The 26,756-nt window shown below is 38.4% G+C and overlaps 1 protein-coding gene across 1 annotated transcript in view; it reads right to left on the bottom strand.

Moving 5' to 3' along the window:
* CRB1 (crumbs cell polarity complex component 1) overlaps window positions 1-26,756 on the bottom strand; it is a 71,910-nt gene that overhangs the window by 11,357 nt on the left and 33,797 nt on the right. Inside the window, exons 6-11 of the mRNA XM_018078980.3 lie at window positions 25,405-26,358; window positions 21,384-21,934; window positions 20,832-20,997; window positions 17,291-18,197; window positions 16,179-16,307; window positions 13,101-13,227 (exon numbers count right to left, since the gene is read on the bottom strand). Of these exons, the coding sequence (XP_017934469.2) occupies window positions 13,101-13,227; window positions 16,179-16,307; window positions 17,291-18,197; window positions 20,832-20,997; window positions 21,384-21,934; window positions 25,405-26,358 (2,834 nt within the window). The remainder of the gene's footprint in view (window positions 1-13,100; window positions 13,228-16,178; window positions 16,308-17,290; window positions 18,198-20,831; window positions 20,998-21,383; window positions 21,935-25,404; window positions 26,359-26,756) is intronic.

Here is a 26,756-nt window from a genome sequence, read left to right as displayed (position 1 = left end):
TCAGGGACTCCTGGATCAAGTACTGCATACCTAATATAGTATCTAGTTATTGTGTTAATAGCACTGGCATTCAACAGGTTTGCATCTGACTGTGAACTGGATGAAGCCAACTGTAATAATTAATTTTTGGATATCTGCTGAAGATGCAAGTGTTTTAGAAAGTCCCTTTCTATGGTATAGCTAGCATAGTACGTGAGGAAAAGGTCTCTAAAACGTGGTAGAGATTTCTCTCAACTTTCTACTCCATGCTTTTACCTTACTGCCACCTAAAGATAACTAACAGAAAATACATTGTACTTCAGATTAGAGAGTTTTACTCTGATATGCTGGGAAAAAATGGCAGCCTTGTCAATGTCTTTCTTTTAAGAAGAATGCCTACACTTTCAGAAGATTTTCTTGAAGATCATACTGGGGATAGGAAAAAAAATCTGCTGACTCAGCTCACTGAATTTACCTCTGATCCTCCAAGAAAGGGCATATTGACCATGAAGCCAAATCACTCTGTTTCTAACTAGAGGATTAATTCTGATCTCCTCAACACAGGCTGAAAGTAGCATTTTCTACAGTGCATGGAGTCAGGTCAAAATCCATCCTGCAGGTGTAAGGTATTTCTGATCCAACCCCCCTTTGAGTCCACCTATGTCAGATACTGGAGTTCTGCACTGTTGAACAGGCAGCCTAAGCTGTTCTTCCTTCTCAGCTCCATCCTTGATGCCTTACTTCTTAAATAGCAGTTTTCAGTTTGGAGAACCCCTTTAAAGCAGGCCTTCTGTCAGAGAGGGAAACTGAAGCATCAAATAAAGACACAATTAGCTAATGATTAGTCACAGAACCCATGGTGGAAATGGTAATTTAATCTGTTTAATCTGTTCATCCTGCCTAAACACTGCCTGCACAGTACCCATGGTCTGTCACACCAGGGCAGTGCAGCCCTGCCCAGGCTCTAGCACTCCCTTTGCAATGAGAACTAGCAAGGTCTGGCTTAGGGTGTGCCCTCCAATCTCTACCTAGCTGGTGTTTGTACACTTGAGGCATGAAGCCCTGAGCAAGAAAACTTGAGCCTGACAGGTAGTCTTTCATGGAGCTGTTGCAATCAGACATTTTACTGTATGACATTTCTTTTTTGGAGTGAAGTATGGCATTCTCTGTTGTTTAAACCACAGGAATATTGCACTTGCACTGATAACAAAAAATCACTCATATGTACCTGCTACAGGCTTACTGTCTAAACTTAGTCTAAACTCACATTTCCACATGAACTGACCTGTTGTTATTTATTGCCTGAGCACCAAAACAGATGCTTTTTCCCAGGCTGACTGGTCAGTCAGTCCTCTTGGGCAAATGCCCTTGAGTGCACTCCTTACTCCTGTGTGCCCAAGGGCTCAGCTCCATGCTCTGTGGGACTATTACAGATTAAAGAGTGCTGAAGGGTCTTGCTTTGATTCTACATATTCTCAGATATTGAAAGGATCTGGCTCCATCAGTCTCCTTACCTGTAACTGCCTCAAGCCAACAATGACCCACAGTTTGTTAAAGTACCTGGCTGTGCTTATGTTGCACTGTTTGGAGATAGTTCATCCTCTGTCAAAATTCCACCGTGAAGTCTCACAGACCTGATGCTTTGCTTGTTGGCTATCTTTACTTTTTATACCACAAACAAGCCATTTAATTCAACTAATAATTTAATCAGGGATTTCCAAGATGCTTCTTTATTGACTACAAGTTATTCTTCTGAGTGATACTTACGTGCTTCCTTAAAATATTCCCAATCTCATATGTATTTCAATATCAGTAAGGTAACCATGAAATAAAGCCAGTTATATATAATTCTGGCAGAAGTGTCAAACATTAGTGTTTTCTCCTGGAAGAATACCCCTGCTTCCTCCATCTTCGGTAGTTTTGGGAGAGGATAGAAAAGCAGTGACCATGAGCTAGGAATTTTCAACTCAAAATTTTCTTGAGGTGAAATAAGTTGTTTCAGAGTTCTGAGTCCAGGCCAGTTGCACTCTGACCAGCCTGAGTGCTTCTCCAAGGGAGTACTGAATGGAAATATAGCTTCCCTGCCTACTTTATCTAGAGAATATCACTGTTTTGGAGACTGTTGTTTACCAGCAGGTTATACCAATAATGCTTTAGTTTTTTAAAATGTTATGACTAAAATATCATTGAGTAGATTGTGGTCTCTCTGTCCAGTTCCTGGTGAAGAACAAGGTAATAACACTTCTGTGCCTTACAGATGTGCCAAAAGCATTCATTTAAAATAGTGAAGTTATTCTTACTGTGATAAGATATAGCCCAGGTGTTCAGTACTGCCCCCATCTGTTTGATTTTTACAAATCCATTTTACTTACAATTTTCCTATTTGTGTAATTTCATTTCCCTGAGTATCACTTTATGCTTCCAGGATCTCCTTCAGAAGTACCTTTTTTGATAGTTTCCAGTAATGATAGGTAACACTGGCTGCACTGAGGGTTTTTTGGGACTAATCTCTGGCTTCCCCAAGATCCTCAGCACCAGTGAGGTTCCCTGACAATATTGCTTACTGGAAGGATGGGGAAAATTCTGGATGGGGATGATAACTTCCAAACCTGTAGAAAGTGACAGAACACACCACTTTTTACTAGAGAGTTTAGGTCTACTAGAAAGGATGTGTTACGTTTTCATACGTATAGAAACCAAACATTTTCTTTTGGCTTGAATGAGTTTTGTGTTTGATTAAAGGAAACAATAAAATAAGAAAGGACCAAATGGACTTTTCCGTGAGACACAGCACGGTGTCTTATCTGGCTCTCCTGTGCAACATGCTGATCAGTTCACCAAATGGTAAGCTTTGGGATAAAAAAGGTAACAGTTACATCACTGTGTAAACTCTGTGGAGGAGTTGGATGCCTACGCTGGCATTTCACTGAGAGATTAGGGTTAGCCAAGGTAAGAGGACTAAATGTTAGGCTTTGTGAACACAAACTGAAAGAAACCACGCAAAAGATGTGGTTTTGGGAGGTTGTTTTTGGTTTGTTTTTTGATTTAGGTTTTTTTGTGTTCCAGGATTAGCTGGTCCTAGGTGTCAGCCAGGCTGTGTTCAAACCATGCATCCCTTTCCTGGATAACTGGCAAAAAGTCAACAGGGGAGAAAAAGTCGTGTTACAGGATGAGGAGGGAAGCAACTACACCTTTAATTTCACCTGGAAATGATTACTACTTGGAGAAGAGGGAACAGAGGGTCCTGTCCCTTGGGGGATAAGAAGAGCACAGAGCGTAAGTGTTACCAGTGCTGCACCAGACAGAAAGAGAAATATTCCCATTTATTTCTGTAATGGATACATTAGACCTCAAACTATTAATGTACTTGAAATCACCAGAATCCCTACCCTAGCATTTCACAGGGACCACAAACAACCAAAGCTGCCTGCAGTGGTGCAGAATCTGTTCACTCTAAAAAATTGCAAAGATTTTTAAAGCTGCTGATTTTCTTGTCCTTAAATTACAGCATTATCACATTTTTTACTTCAGTGCTCTTATTCTTCTTGAAAAGTGAATAGTCTGTTCTACCAAATATTGTTTGAATAAATTTGAGGACTGTTGTATTTGCTGCACGGTTAGATTGGTAAAAAACTCAGATATTTGTATAACAAGCTCTGCCTCTCATTTAAATGACTCTGTATCAAAACACATAAACGTTCTTGATCTTTTGAAATCAGTATGTTTTTCAGATCCTCTGGAACAGGAATTATTTTATTTCTTTTTAGTGGAAAAAATATTCTATAAACCTAGCAAAGTGTTTATTTTTTTTCACACGTTATTAGGAATGGAGTCTCATATCAAGAAATGAAAAAGTCTGCAGAAGAATATACTCTACAAGCAGAGTTTATCAAGAGATACTTAGGCAGATTAACATGCCAGCTTGTTTTATCTGAAAGCATCATAATTTATGGACATTTGATAGTAATCTTAAGCACATGATTAGTTTCCAAGGCATCAGCACTATCCTATAAGAAATATTTGTAGGGTTTCAAATCAAGGACTGTGGTTCCCATCCAGACACGTGAATAATGGGTAGATTTTCTGAAGTGCTTAATCTGTCATACCTGGGAAATCTCCATAATTACCTTTTGTCTGGCATCCTACTAAGGTGAGGGTAATTTTTGTTCTTTCTAATGTAATGGTGGATAATGAGCTTCCTTTGAAACCACGTTGGTCCTAATCCAATGATAAATTCCCTGTAAAACTTCACACCTATGTTTCAGTTCTGTTGATTTTAGAGAAGAGGGCAAACATGGAATCCCAAGATACTGCTGCTACCACACACTCACTATAATTTACCTTTTCCATTTCATACTCCTTAACTTCTGCCCAGTTTCCTTTTCATGAGTATTCAAGTGAAAGCCCAGATTATATTTTTCAGCTTGAAAGGGAGGTTGAATTTGGTTTTCTTTAGAAACTTTTGGTCAATTTAGCTATTTGGAATTTATGGAATTAAAACAGATTTATGGTCTTGGTTCACTCAGTATCCATATTTTTTTATATATCCAGTTTTTTTAAATCCATGCTTTTTTAAAAAACAAGTTTTAAAAATTACTGCTGAACATAGTTTTGTTTCCATTTTCAGTGGAAAACAGACACCAAAATACAAAGGATTTTTTCAATGCTTGCAGCAAAATAATTTTCTTATCAACTGTATTTTAAGAAGCAAAGTAAATGGAAACATAAGATTTCAGCATTGGATCACAGCAATAGTCAGAAACACCAGAACTACCAAAGTGTTCATTCATGTTTAGATAGTCCTTAAAAAGAGATCAGAGTTACTGTTTATCTGCAGAGATAATCTACAGAGACAAAAGTATTTGTTCCTGCTTTAAAAAAAAAAAAGAAAAAAAGAGAAAAGTTGAGTATATTTTTTATATTTATAACAATTGTTCTAAAGCAATTTTCAGAGTATCTTCCCTCAGTGCTACATTATTTGAAGAGAGGGAAAAAAGATGAAAGAGAAGAGGACATTGTCCCATGAGTCATATGAGGAAAAAAAAAGGACATAAAATTTAGTATCTGAACAATGCATGCAGTGCATGAATGTGTTATAAAGTGAGCAATGACTGAAGTAAATGCCCATGTGATGTGAATGTGAGTCTACAGGGAAAACATCAGAAGGTGAGAAAAGGGAAGACAATGCCATTACAACAGAAAGGATGGTGTACAGACAAAATGTGTTAGTCTGAATAGTAAACATGTTATGTGAGTCCTGTACTTGAGCTGATTCCTCTACTGCAGAGTGTTATGCTGTCATATGTCATCTGGGCTCCCTTTTCTGCTTATATTTACCGTGCACATTAAATATTCAACTGCTTCTCACTGATGCATGCAGTAATCCTGGCCTTGTGAAGAGCTTTCTTGTCTTTCCCAGCTAAGACACATCAGATAACCTTATTGTCTTTGCATTCTAATGCTTTTGTACCTTATGTTGTGACACATATTAAATGTGTTCCTTGCAATATCCTTTTAGAAGTTTTAGTTAAATCCTATGTTTTGAATACAGACTAATAGAAAATAGCAGAGGGTATTGAGGCGTTGTTCTGCTCTGAGAAGCAACTGTAAAAATGGCATTGTGGCATTTCCAATGAGTTCCAGAGCAGAGCCGCTCATTTTACAAATCTAAAGATGTTTCTTCTTACCCCACATTTGACCTGGCACAGGAATAAAGCTGAGCTTTCCCTGGCTCCTACTGTCAGTGGTAACAATTCTGCCATGATGGGTGATCTACAACCACGTGAATGACGTGGAACCAAATAAATTCCAGCTTTTTCCCAGCTCAGTTACGCTGATCCTGCTAGGCTAATAAAAATAACAAAAAATTACTACAGATGATTGAATAATATTATTTAAATAGCCTATCATCACACTGTATTAAATTTATCTGTGCTGTACAGTCCTTTTCTCCAAACAGTTGCCATGATGAGGGTTTTCTCAAAGTAAGGTGCTACAGAGGGTAAATCAGAAGTACCAGGAAATACCCTTTATGCTTCCAGTAGCAGCCTCACAGGATGGAAGTTACAGGGCCCAGATTGTTTTTTTCCTTTCCCCAGTCTGCTCCCTGTCTAGGTCTTCAGAGTGTCAGGAAAGTTGATAGCAGAGCTATCAGAGAGAGCTTCTGCCCATTGATAGTTCTGCTATCCCAAGGCTTGCCTGGGGAGGAATGCCAGCAGGAATGTGTCATGGGCTGGCTGTGCTGACCATGGGTGCTGGAAGCTGAGGGCTTCAGTTTTGATCTGGGGTTCAGTCCTCTCTCCACTTTTGCTCAAGCACTGCTGGCTTCAGTATGATGTTAGAGCACACTCATGAGTGGTTTCAAATACCCCTGATTTCATGAGGTTGTATTATCACAAGGCAAGCACCTCAACCACAGTGGAAATAGCTACGCGGGACAGGGAATTTCAGAAAAATGGATTAATGCTGAAAATATTACACTGTACATACTGGTCTTTTTCAATAGGCTGCAAGAGCTCTGGAGAAGGCAAAAGACAGAAGATACAAATGAGCTCACTTACTAAGACATCAGTCTGATGCTCTCCAACAGCTTGACCTGATCTTGCTTCCTGGAGTCCTGGGTTGTTCGGCCGCCCTATACGAGGAGAAGCTGGAGCTGACCTCCACGCATGGTGAGACCCTCTGCTCACCTTCTGTGGGTTGTGACAGATGCAATAAGCTTGTCAGTGAGCTGGGGCACCCACAGCTCCTCAGCAGGTGCTGTGGAGGTGCAGTAGGTGAGTGGCTTGTCTGAAAATCAGGGTGGCAGTACAGCTTTACTTCTACATTTTCTCACACTCCTGAGGCTGGCAGCTGAATATTACTGTCTTAGTGTTGTCAACATTGAGCATTCAAGATTAGACTAAGAATAAAAAATATTGTATTGCCTTAAGATATATTTTAATATGAATTTTTTTTTAAATCTTCTGTTGTATTTTTTGTCCATATATAGCTCTTAAAGTCTTCTCTAAGACTGGAAGGTCTAGCAACTTCTTTGCTTACATGGAGGCTGAAATATGTATGTGAGCATAAATCTGGGGCAGAATTGTTCAATATGAAGTTGTTTCCAATATTGCTACCCTATTTTTTTAATATTGCTACCCTAATTTCACAAATTAACAAACTCTGAAGTATGAAAGTGTCTTAACCATCTGCAGTAGGAAAGAGCATAAATTCAGGACAAGACAAGAACAAATCTACTGATGACAAAGAGAACAGAGTGCTTTCAAATTTTTGCAATCTCAAGACAGAAATTGATGGGAATACTGGCTCAGAACTGGTGCAGTGTGGAAACTAACTTGCATGACTGTATTTGCCATAAGATTACTCTATAGGTCTTGAAAATAATGTACTGTTTATATTTCTGTGTATGAGGTACAAGATGTATATGTATACATATGTATACAAGATATATACAAGAGCAAGACATACAGGTGAAGCCATGGTGAGACTGGGGGAAAACAGTTTAGTTGTTACATTCCCGATGTCCACATCTTTTAGTTAAATGATAATTATCCATTAATAGCCTCATAAGTATGAATATGTAAATAGCTATTGAATGCATTATTCATGAATCACCAGGCATTAATTATTGTAATTAAGTATCATTTGCTACGCTCATATTACTAACCCTTCCAGTTAATGAATACATTAGCTAATCATTGTAGAGCAGATTCAATCAAAATTCCGTGTGTCTGTGCTATGGAAGCCTGAGAGAGTTTTACTGAATTTAGATTCAATATTGAACATACCTTACATGCTTATCAGTGTATTTTTAATGACATTAACTGTGAATCGTAACCTCCAGTGCATGATGCTTGTCCTTGTGCCCAGGAGGATGGATTGGTACCAGCTGGAAGTGTACATGAAAGCAACAGTGGTGCAGCTCTGTGAACTAAAGAGAACTTCAATTCTGAGACATGAAATCCAGCACCCCTTTTCAAGTATCACATAGATTCACACGTACAACAGGAGAGGGTGTGCTTTGTGAGGAAGTGCTGTCCCAAAGGTGCTGCTGATGACCATGTTCAAGAAACAATTTCAAACTACGGAGGGAGGTGCTCACCAAGTCTGTGCTTTTTTGCCAGCACCAGCAGAACACGGCGCTGCAGGGTGTGCTCCTGAGTCTAATGGGGCCTTGGGACACGCTTCAAACACAAAGTAAAATGAACAACCAAACCCTGGTTTTTGTTTTTACTCTCTGGAAATCTATTTAAAGTAATAGTAGTCTCAGTAACACAGAAAAAAAGATTTGTTGAAGGGTTTTTTTTCTTTGCCTTTTAAGGTTATATAGTTCTTAGGATCAGGCTTTGGGGTTCTTGAAGTAGAAATTTTGCATAATTTATTGCAAATGAAAGTTCCCTTCTTTTTAGGAGAATCACTAACTCAAGATTAAAATATGTAAGTTCAAGTGCTGAAGGTTAATAGATACAAATAAAGTGCCCTCTTGGCTGAACTTTTGGCTATCAGGCCAGGAAAAATATTTGCAACGAAAGAATGAAACTTTATTTCATCACTGCTAGTTCAAAGCAGATTTTTTCCCATTTTTAGGTTCACATGCACTGAGTAAAAGATTGGATCTAGTTTCTTCAGTAATCTGGGAGTAAGAGAATCTAAAAAAGTATACATCATCAAGGATATTTTCAAATGCACAAACGCATGGGCTCTTTCTAGTTAAAGCTGTGCTAAGATACTGCTGGCAGAGTTCAGATTGTGCCTGCAGAGGAGGGTCAGTCAGAGCCTGTTTTTGTAAGGGCCAGAAGTAGAAATGGTCAATAAAGCAAATCTACCATTCCCTGTATATACTTCCTCAGTGGAATACCTCTCGTGTGTTTGCCAAACACAGTAAAGAATATGCTTTCATTCATCCCACAGCTGATGCAAATCCCTTTGCTCTCCCTTCCATCACTGCTGTCTTTCCTTTCTTTTTAGAAATCTTAATTCTACCTCAAGCCCAAACACTGTTACTTATCATTACCCAGCTTTCTGAATGACAGTCACTGGCATCTGAAAAACAGTTTGAATTGTAGTATCATAAAGGGATCCATTAAAGATAATACCAGTACTGAGCATCACAAACCATACCTCTTGTGTCCCTCATCTAATTCTGAGTATATTAAGATGATGGTTTCCCAAGCTCTTCTCAATGCCCAAAGTGGTAGGAGTGTGTTTTTAATTTTTTCCTTTTTTTTTTTTTTGTTGAATAATGAGGTTTTCACAAAAGTATGAACTCAACATGGAGTTTATGTTCTAAATAAAAAAAAAAATCAGCCATCAAAAGATCTGCAGTACAATTGCAGCATTGGAGATGTATGAAGATTTTGCTGTTATAACTTAATTTTAAATATGAATAATGGCTTTTTAAAGCCCTTGAATTCAAAAAATCTTAGCAAATGGATGTGTTTACAAAAAGATTAGTGCTTAGAGTTAATATTCATCCAGCTATTTTTTAATGTTTGCTTCTAGACCTGTTTCCCTTTAGTTGTCTGACACCTGTATCTCTTGAAAAAATAGAGAAGAAAGGTATTTAAATTAACCTGGAATTTGTTTATTTTTTTAACTTTTAAAACTGAAAATATCAAGTGTGTTCTCCACTGGGTGTGTTGGAAGAGCTCTGAGTGTGACAGGTCCAGCCTATGGGCCACGATAGCTCAGTGAAAATGGATGACCTAACAAAAATTGGGCAGCAAAGACCTTGTGAAGCCCATCAGTTTTCTCAGTATTGGCTGTGCCTAAGGAGGAGCAAAGCCATAAGAGTCACTTTAAGCCGTGTGGATAAAATCTGCTCCTCTCTGAATTGTTGCTGTGGGGGCTTGTTAATTTAGTTGTGCTCTGTAGGGTACCAAGAGCTACCTGGCAGAAGTGATTGCCCTGAGGGGTAACACAGCACTGCAGCTGGGGTGGTTCAAGTGGCTGGAGAGCTTTTTTGGGAAGCACCTGCCTGGCCTTGCAGTGCCAGCCCTCCTGGAGAACACACTGGGATGAATTAGCCTCAGGTTTTGTGTGGTGTTCCTCTGAAGTGCAAGTGTTCAGAAACATGACACACTGAAAGCAAATGAACAGTCAACAGCAGAAAATGAGGAGCAGACATAAAGAGACAAAGGCAGAAGGTTTATTTTGTGTATAAAGGTAGGAAAGTTATGTACACGTGCACGATGTAGTTGAGGATACAGAAGTACAAAGAGGAAAGGAGCAACATTTCTGAGGTCAGGGAATGTTTCATGATGACAAGGCATTAGAGGAAGGAAAGAATTCATTTACAGGTGAGTGTATTCAATAAAAGAGTGAACTGTGCTAATATAGTCTAGATTAATAACTTGCATATTGCTGTAAATTCATATAAAACCTGTATTTAACATTGTATGTACACTCATATCAAGTTTCTAGTATTGAAAGAGTTTGAGAATCTCTATAAAAATGTGTTCTTTGTTTTTCACATTATGCTATATAGCTATATAGCTTTAGTGGGACAGATGCACTGTTGTTACATATATTATTTCTACCTTTCTTCACCATTAGTACTAGAATGAAATTCCTGCTTAATGTAGTGTGACCTGTGGTGTATATTCTATAAAGTACATAACAGTTCAATTTACTTATGTGGAAGCTTAATTAAGCCCAGTGAGAAAAAAAAAACAAAACCCCAAAACTTTATTGTGATTTTTCTTAATTTTAATTATTTTTTAAAAATTTGGTTTGGTTAGTGGCAGCAGTCTTTTTCATTTGAATTTTTAAAATTTCTTCTTTCTTTGCCTTTAGTTAGCATTCTGAAATATGATAGCTTTCATTTCAAGTTATTTGTGTTTAAATTTTTCATTTTTTATTTCAATAATACTGCACTGAGTAATGTTTTTAGCTATGATTAAATGAAAGCTACAGTTTGGAATAAAGTTCCCAGCATAATATGTTATTGTTTTAAATTTTTCCATATGAAAGAAAATGGATAAACTCTAAACAAGGTAAATGTTTTCATTTTGTTTTGTCATTGATATTTTGAACCCAAAGGCAAACATTTCACACATAAATATTGATTTCATTTAAAAAAAATAATGAAAAAAAAAGATAAAAGCAACCCAAAACATAAGTTTCACCCCATTATTTTATCTGGAGTAAAAAGCAATTTTCCAAAAATATATTTTCATTGGGAAAAAAAAAATCCAAAATGCAGTTTGATTTGTTTTTTTTCTCTTTGCTGGTGTTCTACAATTCTGAGTATTACATGTGATTCCCAGTAAGTAAGATAACTAAGCCCTACATCTGATAGAATATACATTTTTTTTCTGACCCCACTACATTAATTTCATCTTTGGTGCTGGAACATGCATTCCCATTATTGACTGCTTTCAAGGAGGAAAGGATTTTTTTGCTAGATTATTATTTTTATATATATTTTAGGGTTTTTTTTTTAATTAAGAAATTAACAAGAAAATTGCCCCAATCACTTTTCGGGTATGATAAAGACAGTAAAGAAATTATCCTTGAATACAATTATTATAAGTAAATATATTGTGCTTAATTTTTATACTAAGGCAGATGCTTGAAACAGGAATATGTGACAAAGCACAGGGATGAATCACATTTTTTCCCACAAATGTGTAGAAAAGTTTGTTCAGTTTTTTTCCTCCCCCTGAAAATAGGAGTAGGCTTTTTAATAGCACAGATGTTGCTGCAATTGTGCATTGAATGGTATTCAGAGAAATAACAGAAATTGGGACATTTATGAAAGTGGAAAATAAAAAAACAGAAGTCAGATCCACTTGCAGGGGCTTCTGCTGTATCCTTCACATCTCACTTATATACTCTCTTAATAATAAAACACCACCTTATACATGCTTATTCTTTTAATTCCTCATTCAAGGACACTATTCAAATGAGTAAGAGTACAGAATTTATGCAAATATGATAATGAGTGCCCAAAGAGATGGTTTCACCATTCATAAATGGGGGATTTTTGCCTTAAAGAATTGTTAGAAAACCAAAACTAAACCAAAATTTACTTTTTACTACCGTTTTGTTTTTAAAAATGTATTTCAGTTGTGTCTGCACTCTCAAAGGCAGCTACACAGATATTTTGCTATTTTTTGCTAAACCTCCTGTGTTTATAATTTTCAACCCCCTTATTTTCATTCTTTTAAGAATCCATGGACGACCAGTCAACTGAATTACCTTGCTTGCTTCCTAAGAAGGAAAAATCCCGTAATTTTTGTCTGATGACATCTATTATCAATAACACAGATTTACTTAAAGTTGTAGAAATCTTTAAACAAACAACAAATATATGATTTTCAAGTCCGAGGTACTTACTGGGCCTTTCTTGAAAAGGGAACAATGGTAAAGATTGAGATGGTTGTATTTTATCTCAGTATAATATATTGGAGGTGTACAGGCTACTGGAGCAGAGGATCAGAATTAGTGATATCAGTGCAGGATTGCCACTAATTCAAATAGATGTGGGAGCCTCCTCAGCAGGTTGTCAATTGCTAATCCAAACCATTATCTAATTATCCAAAAATATCCTACACAATTTCATAGGCATGAGACCTAACTGCCCAAGAAACAGCAATGAACGTGTTGTGTCACATAAAGGTAGCGACCATCTGTAAGATTTAATGTAAAATTAGCCTTATGGAAGGCAGTGGATCTTTGTCACTCTATTGTTGCAGTAGAGTTTGAATGCCACCATCAGTAAATCTGACAGTTCTTGTTAACATGAATTGCCTGCTGGTGTGTCCCAGTGTCACCCTGTGGCAGTGCCTATGCAGTGAAATGCTCCAGTGAAGGTGGGATGAAACACTTTTTAACGTTTACTAGGATTTATTCTAAAACTAAGTGATTAATAGAAAACCACTCAAAGAAATATAAAACAAGTTTCAAAAGTCTGATATTTGTATTGCTTTGCTAAGTTATTTGGTCAAGGCATCTTCTCCTGCAGTAAAAGACAAAACTTTAAAGACTGCTTAGTAGTCTTCCTGGTCACCCCACTCGACTGCTGGTTCATCATCCATTCGTAGAATAAGATAGGAGAGAAGCTGAAAGAGATTCTGCCACAACAATAAAGAGACAAAAAAGGAGAGGTCGCTTACATCTATCTCACAGCGTTCCCCAGCATAGTTCACGTCGCAGAGGCAGTGGAACTTGTTGAGTAGGTTCTGGCAGAGCCCCCCGTTCAGACATGGGTCAGAGCTGCACTCATCAATGTCCTTTTCACACCTAGAGGAAAGACTGCAAATTCTAAGCCTCCGAAATCACGAATCAAATGCGTCAGACAGACATATTTTTAATTCAAAAGCTTTTGGGGGAAGGGAGAGGAAGATGCTCTGGGGCATATTTCCACATGTGTTTATGATTTTATTAACTACCTGATTAGCCACACTCAAATCCTGAACTTCCTGTATTATTTTCAAACACAGATAGTTAAGCAGGCAATTTCATATCTGTAAAGCATTTCATGGTTAATGGTGCTTAGCAAGGTGTAATGAAAGCTTGTGTATGATTTTAGAGCTAACTCTGGCACAAGTCCTGCTGACAGCTTGCTTATCCTTTTCATTGTTCCAGGAAGCTGAGGGCACATTTTCCTTCTCAGTAATCTGGATATAAGTCAAACAAATGTGTGTTTTTCCCAGCTGAGTGCTCCTGGAAATATTCACCTGCCTGTTTTTTTTTTTCCTTTCATTTTTTTCCCCTCAATTTGGAGTATTAGTAGATTCCAGCACAACCTTCTACCCGGTCTCTCTGAGATGGGCCCCAAAAATGGTAAGAATGGTGTAGAACAGGCTTTTAAAAGCCTTAATATGTATCATCAAATGTTTTTGAGTTAATTCTGATGATAAAGGAGATTTGAGTTCTCATAATTTGTCGAGGTGACCAATGGAAGGATAATAAGGAATGTGTAAAATTATCTGAAAGCTTTTAATGATTTGGTGATTTTGTCCTCTGACAATGCTCCCTTTTAATTCCCTGCTCCCTTTCATTAAATAATGCTAACATTTAATCCTAATTTTTCCAGATAAAAATGCAGGTTTATTCTTGAAGAAGAATGTGAGAAACTCCCTCTGAGTAATAAGGAATTGCTTTGTTCAATCATATTCATAACCGTGGAATAGAATTTTAGTGTTACATCAGAGAAGGGCAGTTTTTTATATTAAACACTTTTACTTTATTAACCTCTAAACATTTTTCAATGGCCTCTTTAAATGGTAAATTATATTCATGTATTTCAAAGAACTAAAGTATTTATCCAATGTATAAAAATTGTATAGTTATGAACTTATGCAAATTAAAAAACCTCCAACAACCCCTCAAATCTTCCAGGGGACCAGGCACCTGAATCCAACTGATATTCAGAAACATTTAAAGGCCTGACTCCCTTTAGGTAATTTTGAATGTCCCAGCCTGAATTAAATGAAAAATTTGTTTTCAAGAACCAGCTATATCTCCTTTTATGAAGAGTAATATTTTCACATTTCCCTTTCTACCTGCTATTTAGTTTATTGGGCTTTTGTGTGTGTGATCCCGAGTCAATTGATTGGCATGGAAAGATGGTGTTTTCTCTATACACTGCATCAGTGGTTTTTTAAGGGATGAAATATTGTCTTAAAGGAAAATGCCTGCTTTATCAATCTAATACATAAATGTACAGAGGGGTTTGGTTTTAATTTTCTAATTAACGGATATATTTGAATTTGTTCTGAAAAAAAGAAGGGGTGAAATTTTCTAATTTGATATACTAAGACCTCCAACCACAGAAGTAACACTGGTTTATGGTTTGGCAGCCTGAAGGAAAAGAGGACAAACAGTCAACTTTATACATTGGAGAAGAAATGTCTGGCTGTGATAGCCAGTTAGCGTGTGCCTCGCTTGGTTCAATACGAGAATCGTGGGAACCGTAAAACAGAGATTATTGCCAGCCAGTGGGATGGATGGAAGGAACCCTCATTCCCAAAGCTATAGTTAGCAAGTTGCCTGGCAGGGGAAGGAAGAAGGAAAAAAATAATTTCCTTCTACCTTAAACTCCCAAGAAATATACACAGGGAAGAAGTATCTATGAATATGCTTTTACTTCTTAAAATTTCATTTTAGTTTATTTTTTTTCACTTCTACTGAATGTTGTGAGGTGGCACAAAAACAACCCTGCTGTTACCAGTGCAGTGCAGATGTGTCTGCCGACAACACTGTGCTTTGAGTGGGTGGGAATTTTCATTTCACCTATCTTTTATGCCTTAGTGTACTGTTTTCACAAAATCAGTGGGCTCGTAGGTTTTTGAGAGAACGAAAACCTTTTGTTGAAAACTTCTCTGTGTTATAGCTTGCTCCAGTTGCACTTCTGATATTATACTCGGATGTAACTCTAGTTTCACTAGGAGTATGTACGGTATTTCCTTTCTCACTATCTGAAAGCTGCCCTTACCTGTTCAGACCATAACAATGCCTTCCTATGTTTTTACAGCCCCTAATGCCCTGAGTCTGTCAGCCCTCCCTGCTCCAGAGCTGTTTGTAGACCATTATTAAATGGTAATTAAATTGCAAAACATACTACAAGATGATACAAATTTCACTGTGAGGAAGGCCCCTCTGTTTCAGGCTAAACAATAACATGTAAAAAGTTTTTCTTAACCTCTTCTAAAAATTCTGTTTTCCTACTTCAGCATTCAGTAAGAAAGTAGTGAGCTGCAAGACCACCTCATCCCATAGATTGTATATTCACAACACATACATGTGAAAATCAAACAGCTTTGTATATTCATGTGTCAGTGTATGTAGCTAATTTATACATATGAGCAGGGTATGTGTGTTTATGTGTCCCCACCTATAGAAAGATAACATTCTAGAGTGTCATACAAAAATTTGGCACAGAAGACAAAAAAAAAAGGCACAGAGAAGCAAGCATTCCGTGCTGTTTAAGAACTAATATCTTGCTCTGGAGTTCCTGGTGCTACATTGGACTGAATCTGGCTGTATTCATTTGTGATCTTTGTCTAAGTAAAACTGCTTTTCTTCAGAGCCTCAACGTCACTCAAGCAAAGAACTGCTACACTTAAACAGCTGCCTTGTCTGTATTTCTGCAGGAGGGCAAAACCCCTATGGCTGTTACCCTCAGGACTCTTTTGGAACAGCTTGTGGAAGAATTGCTCCTCAAAGATCTGCAGGGCAAAGCATCTCACCGTTCTCCAACAAATCCCGGCAGGCACGCACAGGTCAGCTCACCGCCCAGGTCGGTGCAGTTGCCATAGTTGAAACATGTGAGGTTTCTCTCTTCATTCCCACAAACTGTATATGGTAATCTTCTATATCTAAGTAAAGAAGAAGGCAATAGCAGTTATTTGCACTTTCCTTGTTTCTGGATGTCTTGTGCTCTCTCAGATGAAGCAGGGGAGCAATGCTGTTACTGACTGGGATATTGTCCAAAAGAGTGACAGCAGCAACTGAGATTTGAGACTCACAGAACATGTATTGCTGAACTTTTTTAATTTGATGAATTTACTATCATTCTAGTTACATTACTAATGTGGGTCTGTGAGATACTTGGATAGGATTTTGCCTTCTCTGAGATTAATGGGGCATGCTTAGAAGGGAGAAGTTTATGGTGTGCAGAGAAGGGCAATGAAAGGCAAGAGAGGCCAGGGAAGAGTCTGCAGCCTTTCCAGAGAAGAATCTGAGATGAATAAGAAACAGTCATGAGAGGAGTGTCAGAAGTGATGGAAAAAGTGGACTGTGTGGTGTTTGTAGCCACCAGGAAAGCTGGGCTGAGAGCAAGCTGAGAGGAAAAGACCAATTTAACAAAGATGCTGTGCGTGAGGAGAAAACTTCTTTGCCAGCCTTTCTATTGTTATTTTCTCTTACCCACCAACTCCAAATTTCTTTATTTATAGTTCTAGAGCTCTATTGCTCTAATAAAAATATAGTTTTAGGGATTTAAAAACCTTAAAATATTTTTCTAAAAAAAAAGTATTTTCAAGCTCCGGAACACTTGTAATCCTGTCATCAGAGAGCTCGAAGGACCAATGCTGGAAGCAGAACAACAGAGCTATGCCTTGTTCCCTCTGCCCTTGCTTCATCAGTCTCTGCCTGAGCTGCCAGCACTTCAATCTCAGTCCACATCTAATTGATCCATACAGCTTTCTGTATTGCAGAGTCCTTATACATTGACTCTGCAGCCATAACTAATATATAGTTACATGCATAACGTCTGTGTTTAAAATAGAGACATCAGTGATGTAATAACCCTTCAGAAGAGACTTGACAAAATCATATGGATCAGCTTTGTTTATAGTACCTGCAAAATCTTCCAGTGAAGTTAGCAGCACACAGGCAGGAGTATCCATTAATCCCATCGACGCAAGTGGCCCCGTTTGCACACTGGTGGCCAAGGCAGTTGTCTATGTCCTCTTCACAGTTTTCCCCTGTGTAACCAGGTTCACAGCTGCACTCATAAGAGGTGACCCTGTCGGTGCAGTTTCCATGAATGCAGGGGTTTGAGGAGCATTCATCAATGTTGACTTCACAATGACTGCCAGTGTATCCGTCAGGACACGTGCAACGGTAGGAAGTGTACAAGTCTTCACATGTCCCCTCGTGCATACAGGGATCTGAGCTGCAGACATCTACCTGCAAACAGCCAGTATGAGCAGCATTTGCAGATATTTTGAGAAATTGCTCCTCTTGAGGCTTTTTAGTAGGGATGTCAGCATTTTCAAAGTATGAGAGATAAATGCCACTGATGTCTATGGTGCTCATACATCCTCGCAGGCCATCCAGGCTGTCAAAAGCCTTGTCAGCCACATAGATGTCTGTCTCTTCTCTTAAAAAGTTGAGGGTTCCTGCAGCAGCTGTGCTAGTTGCAGTGTCTTTTTTGTTATCTATATCCATGTGCCATCTAGAGGACTGGGACAGGGGCTCTACCATAGAGACCATCACTTGATGCCATTTCCCGTCGCTCACAGGCACTGAACTAGCAAGGGTCAGCCTATAAAAGCTGTTGCCACTTTGTAATTGGAAAAGTAACTTGGAGTTGTGAATACTGATGATAACAAACTCTGGCTCCTTCTCCGCATACAGCAGGATCACATCAGTGTCCCTAGTTCGAAAGCCAAACACGATATTGGTGAGGTCTCTGCTGATTTTTCCGTTGCTTCTGTAAAATATCGCACTGCTCCGGCCACTAAACACTGCGTTAGCAAGACCTGTGCGAAGATAATAATTGAGAAACCAGGCCAACTTTAAACCAATACCTGTGGAACAATATCTCTCCATGGTCCCTGTCATGTAAGTCCTTTTGGGTTTGCTGAAAAACAATCAAATTCCACCAGTGTTTCAGTTATCCCTGTCTGCCTCTTATGACTATGGATATTACAGGGCAGTGCCAGCATCAGCTATACTGACATCAAAAGTGTGCTGCTTTGCATCATCTCGAGTCAACACTCTAATATACAATTCTACATTAGTGTCATCTCTGTATTTCAAAAGAAGACATACATTTGTCATTTTATGTTTCTTCCTTAAGTATAGGCATCTAGTTATTCCTCATGACAGATCTGGACCGGGTGAACGTTTCTTCTCAATTCTTTTTTTTCCCAGGTGTTTCTTAAGATGTTTTAGAAAGGATTTGATTGGATCCCAATTTACTCTCACTGATGCAAAAGGATTAATTTAATTGAAGTTAGTTGACAAATAGCCCCCTCGAAATCCATGTAAGAAGAACCATACCTGTCACATTTAAAGCCAGCTTCTCCTGCTGTGTAGGCTCTGCCACAGCCCTGCTGACAGCAGTGAGCCTGTGCTGGTGGGACTGGGAGGGCAGCAGCACTCAACTTGCACTGCTGTGAGTGAAAATTGATGGGCTACGTTGTGGCAGTTTTATGGACATCTTCACAAAGGTATTTGACATCATTCATTAGCATGGTTTCTACTAACTCACTGGGCTGTAAATTTACACATTCTGAGATTTATGAGAATTATAGACAGGGAGGACAGGCAGGAAGGAATGTCTTCTGTCTGTATTTCAGAAAAAATTAGCTTTGAAAGATCCTAGCACTGAGATAAGGTGGGTTTCTGAACTATCTGCGGGCTTAGTAAGTGTTGAGGAAAAGAACCCCTGGGAGTCCCAGTAGGAAGTTATTGACTGTATATCCTGATACTAAGGCAGCAGAGGTGTAACTAAATTTCCTGGTGCATCAAATGTAGTGTCTTTCTCATAGAAAAAGTTTCCTCAGAGGAAATCGTACTAAAAATCAGTCAGAATTTTTCCAAATTATTTCTGATTTTTTAAAAATGTCTTACAAAGCAGCTGAGTTTTTTTAAGCTCATAAAGCTAAATTACCCCTGTAGAACTCTTACAAAGTCCTGAGCACAGCAAGCTGCCTTGATGTGCTTTTACTCTCAGCTGTGCCACTGGGCATACAGTTTTGCTGTTACTTAATGTCCCCACATCGGCTTCTTGTAATGTTTTGTTCTCTTTTATGGAGTATCGTGTAATGTTTTGTTCTCTTTTATGGAGCGTATGCCTTCCAAAAGGGCTTGCTAATCGTAGCCATCTAGGTGGAACTGTGGCCACAGCCCCTGAAAAACAGCTTTTTTGCTGCCTTGGCTTAAAATTGTATCCAGAGCAGTAGACACCAGGCTGGCAGAGAACTCACTGGCCAGGAAAGCTTTTATTACCATCTGTTGAACAAGAAGTTTATCCTGTAGCTAAGAATACAATTAGTTTAAAATGCAGCTCTATACTACAGGAATTTTGGAATATCTATTACGGAAACTCTCTACTGTTGCCACGTAAACCAGCACAGAAATCTTAAAGTGATGACCTTGAGATATTGAAAGTGTAAATGACCTTGAGTATAGCAGAACGAAACAGTTCAGATACTTTTCCCTTTGCTGTATCTATGTTCATATTCTACCATAATATGCAAGAGTAAATTTTATGAGAGAACATATATTGATGTTATAATTAAAACCATCTATGAGAGAAGGTACAATTATTCTAATTTCAGTTATAAAGTTGAACAAGTCCTGCAATGCTGATTCTAACAATCTCCATAAAAATAGCATCATATTGGTCCGTCTGTGATAGAAGTCTTTTGTTGATCAACATTCTCATTCCTAAAACTGAGCCATTCTAACAGCTTCAATCAGATTGAGTGTGAATTTATCTTCCTTTACAGCTTCGTTAGGGCTTTCTTTGATAGCAAAAAGAAAAAATATTTCTTCAAGATCCTTACTTGCTTTTTTTAATTCCACTCCAGAGTGGGAAGGAGAAGGAAAGAGATATGCAGGGTGGCTAGTGATCTAAAGACAGCTAATGCTCATCAGTGCCCAAATAGACTGTTTGGTGTGCAGGTGCCTCTTATGAAGACACCAGTTGAGAAACTATTCTGCTGGTATTAAGGTGACTTTCTTCAAAGTTATTGAAGTTTATTGAAGAAAATCAAATGATGTAATGTATGTTATGTATCTTGTCTTTTCAGGAAGATCCTAAGGTTAATCCAGCACTGGATATCCTCTTATCTCTTTGCAGTGGTAATATGAGGGGTACACTTACACTCTGGCAATGTACTATTGTACAACAAGTTGTGCTGAATAAGTAAATATCAAAGGTCCTGTAAACATTAGTGTCTGCGTCAGTGTCTGTCTGACAATTTCTGGGCTTGGTAGGGCAGACTCTTCCCATTAACCTTACTTAAAATTGACATAGTCATTATTTTAATACAGAAATAACATTTGAATGAACTTGAGAGGCAGTGAATATTTAGTTTCAAGGCAATGCTGATGAAAATTTTGCTGATCTCCAAAGATGATTGGAAGAACTGAAATGTACCTACATTCAAATCCTTGGTGCACCAGCTGGCATTGTGCTTCATGAGGACAGGGCCCAAGCTCACACCACTTAACTTCCTCGCATGCCTTCCCCACTGTGTTGGGGGGGCACGTGCAAGTGAAGTCATCCCAGATTGAATAGCACACACCACCGTTGTGGCAAGGGTTGGACTATGGGGAAAGAGAAGAGATAACCTAAGTATGAATAAATTTTGGTGGCCTCCCAACTCTAGGGATGGGGGACTGTTTGGCAAAAAGGAGGTTTATTTCAGATGGAAGCTGATAAAGACGAGTACTATGACAGCACAGTGTGTTCAATAATTGGTGAAAAACAGTATTTCAGCCTTAAAATAGTTTAATTCTCCCCTATGCAAATACATTTTCCTGCTGATATTGATCATATGTAGCATAACTCAACAAAATCTGCTCCTTTTAGCGTTTTCACTTGTTTTCCTAGGATGTCATTATAATCAAATAATGTGTGGAAACACACAAAAAAATAAAATAAATTCCCCATTATAAATATGTGAAAATGCTCTCAAAAATGTCATTCTTACCTTGCAGAGGTTGTCACCAGTGCAGCCTTGGGTGACATTAATAAGGGTTCGGTTGATAAGAGAATTCAGTGGATTGGTGATGGGAAAGAATTCCAGCGGCTGGTTATTCACTCTTACATCTTGGATACAGCCTTTGAAATACCTGCCATTTCTATCAGTTTCTTTGTTGTCTGGTAGGCCTCCAATGTAAAGAATATCCTTACTTCGGATGGTTAGCAGTGGAGTAGATATAAAGCCTAGGTAGTGAGAGGACTGGAACAATTCCATCTTATTTGGTTCTATTTTTAATGTTATTAAGTGAAAGTTTCCATCGTTCACAAAGTGTTTTCCTAATAACTTAATGGAATTTAGAGCTGACATTGTGAGTTTCCCACCTTCCAAATAGACTCTTATGTAGAGGTAAGTACTGTTTCTCAAAGCCAGTAACAAGCCAGAAGACTTGCGTGTTCGGACAAACATTGATAGGATGAAGTTCTCATTCTGAGTGGCATCAATGGAAAAAGCAGCATAGCCTGAGGAGTCCTCAGATCCAAACCGGCCTGGAATGTACTCTTGAGGTTGGAGATACAGGAGGGAAAAAAAAAAGGAAGAAAAATAAAATAGTTAGGGCTAAGCAACAAGGGGGCCAATGCAACAATCAAATAACTACTTATAGTAATGTTTATGTATGGTAGTAAGATGTGCCTGTATTTATGGATGACTAAAGATTTGATCCAGCTGTAAATAGCTTCTATTTGAAAATTCCTGTTGGCCTCCATGGCCATAGCATTAAACCCCTGTGCAGGACCAGATGTTATATTACTGGGCATATTTTTCCCCTTTATCATGTGCTGTGTAATGCTGTGTTTTCAAGTGGTTAAACAAGGACAGATTTCGATAGTTTCATGGACTGGTCCTCAGAAAGATCATTTTGGAACGAACCTAGCTGCTTTGATCCTCTGATGACCATGGAAGTTACTGTAATTCTGGAATTTTGTGATATTTTTTGCACAGATTCCAACTGCAGAAAGCTGATCGTCAAACCCCTCCTGCATAAATAGGGCACCTACGTGGTGCTACACGGGCTCCCCAGTTCCCTGCCAGACTTTCTGTTCCTGGGGCTCAAGATATGCTCATATACATCAACTTGTATCCAGTTATGAATCCTGTAAAGTTCTGTGAGTGCCCATCGTGCTGTGGTGTCATGGTGGAAAAATGATCCTACATCAAGTAAGCTTTCTTTTTTTTTGTGCTTATCAATTAAAATGATTAAACCAAAACCATCTGTCTCTCTCCCTTACTCCTTATTTTCAGTAATGATTTTCAGACTTGTAAGGATACAAAATATGTAGCCAAAACTGTATTTTATTCTGATGAATCATCTCATTAAAAAACAACAAAGTGTTTCTATTTTTGCACTGTAAGTTTTGTGATCTTGTCCTCAATATTAGACTTCCTGCCTAAACAATTTCAAGAGCTATTTTTAATATATCAAATTCATAGAAAGAATAAACCAAGCTTTTGTTTTTAAATGCTCACATAGCTAAAAATTCAGTCCTCCATTGTGCAGTAAAACTCCTAGAGTGAGATCTCATAGGCCAACTTTCTGCCTGCAGCACTACTTTTTATTATGACTGCATTAAAAAACCCAATGAAAATAGGGACTGACTGTGAAGCCCCAACAGACCCTTAATGACCACACTGCACTAGTATGTGGTATGATCATATTATTTAGCAACAGGAATAAATCCTAACTTGTTCCTAAACAGACAATTTCATAATTAAATTTGAACTAGTTTTTTTCTATTAATAACATTTCCTATGTATCTACATCTACTTATTAAAACTCTTCTATGTAGAAATAAATACATGTTGAAATTGGTGTTTTGAGGCATTAAGTCAGTTTATATGTTCTCTGTAAGGGGGTACCAGAGACTGAAACATTTTTTCATGAGGGTAAAAACAAAATTTCTGCTGGAATGGGGATTCCACAACTGCAATATTAGAAAGAACCATTAATCTTCAAAAAGGCATTTCGTGTTTACAATGACTTTGTTACATTTCTCTCTATTTATAAATATACACATATATCATCAATCTGATCTGTTTGATGAGATGACTGGCATCACCTTGGTCAATATTAACCTCTTGGGTCACAACATCTGGATGCTGATCAAAATGAGTCAACATCTGTTTGTTATTTTGTATATGTAGAGAAAATATTGCCTCTTGTCAATTAAATACTTGGCAGCAACTTTTCTTCAGAAAGACACCAGCATTTCTTATGTTATCCTTTACCACAAGTCTCTCCCACTCTGCCTTTTAAGAAACCTGCCACAGTCTTTTAAATATGGCATATATCTAGAACCTATGTATCAAAATGGCACAGTGCCATGATTAGCAAGGAATATTGTGGTCAGCAGGAAAAAAAAAAAGCATTGCTTTCTAACCATTCTCAACAGTTCTAATGCCAGTATAAGCCGCTCCTGGCCCTGACTGGTTTTAATTTTGCTTCATATAAGGAGGCAAACATATTTACCAGATGTTGTCCTATACTCCAAAGTTGCCTTCCAAATCTTTGGATAAATTACAGCTAGACTTCAAAGAAGTCTGTTACAATTACCTCTCAGACTTTGTCATTTTGCAATAAAGCCAAAAAGAAAAACCATTGAAAGGTATTGATAAGTATTAGGTATAGCATACAAAATGAAATTGTATTTAAACATTTTGAAATGTATTTGGAGCCACAGCTTTCTGCAGCAATGCATTCAATAAGCCCCTGAGGCCAGTTGTTCAGCTGATGTAAATCAATGTAGCTTCCCTGGCGGCACTGCAGCCATACCAGTTTACACCAGTTTAGGATCTGTCCATTCCAATCTGACCATGGCACTGCTGTTGTGCTTAATTTTTTCCAGCCCACTTGGCAGATATATCTACGTAAATATACGTATGTATGTATACGTGTATGTATGTGTATGTATTTCCTGCTCCCTAAACACTGCCCTGTTGACCATGTGTGGATGGTTAGTAAGGGGACAGAGGGGAGCAGCAGCAAGGGCGCTGCATGGAAGAGTCCTGTGCAATTTTCTTAAACAAAACCGCTTGTTTGAAATTCCTAAAACTTTATCTGAGGAAGAATTGCAGAGTTCACCCCAAAATGTTCCTGAGAGTTGCTGTGTTTAGAGCTCCAGGGGGCTTCACCCACCAGATGTAGTATAGGTGAGAGTTGGGCAGGGACCTCCTGTTGTCCTTCCACTTTTCCTCAGCCTGCACTTGGAAAGATCATTTGTAGCAGGAAATGTGCTACAGGCATCTACAGCTTTTGTATTCCTACCCATCACTGCCACAGAGGCTGTTTGCTGAGATGTGCTCTTCTGTTCCCTCACACAGGGACACGTTTCCCTCTGGTCTCCATCCAGCTTCCTGGGAACTGCTGCCTGCACTAGTGATTGTCCAGCACTGTCTTAGGACAGCTGAGAGATGAATGGTCCCTGTCTCCAGCCACTGAAGCTCTGCCTGCTCCTTGGGCTAATCAGATTAAGCTAATAGTATAATCTCATTAATTTTTTAAAATTGGAATCTGTCTTTTTTTAACTTGCGGTACTTTTGCTTGCCTTTTATTGCCTTAAATGGGTCTCTTTATAAAAGCCTAGAGAGCTTAAGGATAAAATTTTCAAAGAATGCTTTGAAAATAAGTCTTAAACTCCAATTGACTTGGTTGCTTTCTAAATTTTACTCAGCATGGATAACCTCCAGTGAACTACAGTTTTTCAGAGTTTATGGAGTGCTAAGACCACTAGGAAGATTTTAAAACAAGATGAGTGGAATCCACCACTTTAGCCTGACTTTTTTTGTCAGGCTGAAAAGCAGCCTTCCCGGGGAAAGCAACTAGAGAATAGCAAAGGTGTGCTACTACTAACCTCTTGCACTTTCTTACCAGCTGACATTAAGCTCCGGAGATCCTAAGGGTCATGCCATTTCATCACCAGGTAAACAGTTTCAGCATCCACTTAAAACACAAATGCCAGCAGCACTCCCTTACCTGTTGCACAGTCTGGCCCTGTGTACGGCCTGTAGCAATCGCAGTGGTAGCTCAGCCACAGGTTGGTGCAGCGTCCCCTGTTTTGACAAGGGTGGGTGTCACACCAGTCCTTTTTAGCACATCCTATCCTGACATTTAAAGATGACTCAGATGATACGTTCTCTGGAGTAATAACGTTCAAGTCTATTTCAATATCCTGAAGACAGCCTACAAATGAAGGTGCAGAATGTATATTATAGGTGTTAAGCAGAGAGTTGCTGCTAACGTTCCCCACTGGTAAGCCGCCCAGAAACGTGCTCTGAAATGCAAGCATCACAGGATTGCTATCTATCTTAGCAGACGTTTTATTGAGACAGGATTCTACACAAGAGCTGTCAAGCAAATTTAGAATAACAGCTCTTGCCAAGGTTACCTCCACTGAATGCCATTCTCCATCACTGACATTATGTGGAATATGCAAAAGAGCCTGTGGCTGATTATTGACTTGCACGGATAAGTGTAAGTAGCCATTCAGTAATTCCAGCTTCGCAAACGTACTTTTCTCCCCTCGGTAAAACAGAAAAGCTGTGGGTTGCACAGTTTGAAACCTCAGGTTTATGTTATAGAAAAAATCCTTTTTATGGGTCAGGGGATTCTTCAACAAAAGGAAACTGTTTCCTTGAAAAGAAAATGTGGTTATGGTTTCACAGTGTATTCCAGTATACCCAGGTGAGCATATGCAGCTGAATCCGTGTTGACCATTTTTTAAATGTGGGATGCAGATTCCGTTGTTTTGGCATTGATGATCAGTACAGCCATGAAGAACTTCTGTACAGTTCCAGCCACCATAAAAAATCCCTTCTTTGTCTGCAGGTGGGCAATGGCAAGTGTAATTCCCAGGAAAATTCTCACAGATTCCACCATTTTGGCAAGGGTTCATGTAACATTCATTGATGTCTTCATCACAGTGAGTACCTGAAGAATAAACAAAGAATTAGGCATTCTGATTTGACTGAAGCCCAGAATAACTCTTTTAATAACATGTGTTTTATTAAATTATCTTTTATTAGAGGGGAATGACTTGACAAAATAGATGATTGTCTGACAAGTATAACATATGTTAAATATAAAATTACATTCATTTGTCATGGTTTCCTTGTGCAGAGTATTATATAAACACCTTATTGATAATCACACTTTGGAGAAAAGAACCAAATAAATGGACAGTTTTGATATGGATAATGTAATGAAATTAAGATAGACATCATCAGATGTGATCAAGAAATTGTTTCCCACGTTTCCTGAGGTAGAAATTTAGAATGCTTTGTGAGGAACTGAATTATTTATCACATACAAAAAGCCAAGAATTGTTG

This window comes from Manacus vitellinus, unplaced genomic scaffold (genome assembly GCF_001715985.3).
Source record: "Manacus vitellinus isolate BGI_N305 unplaced genomic scaffold, ASM171598v3 scaffold_44_pilon, whole genome shotgun sequence".
Classification (NCBI taxonomy): Eukaryota; Metazoa; Chordata; class Aves; order Passeriformes; family Pipridae; genus Manacus; species Manacus vitellinus.
Note: the sequence above shows the minus strand (reverse complement) of the source record. Positions and strands in the feature narration are given on the sequence as shown.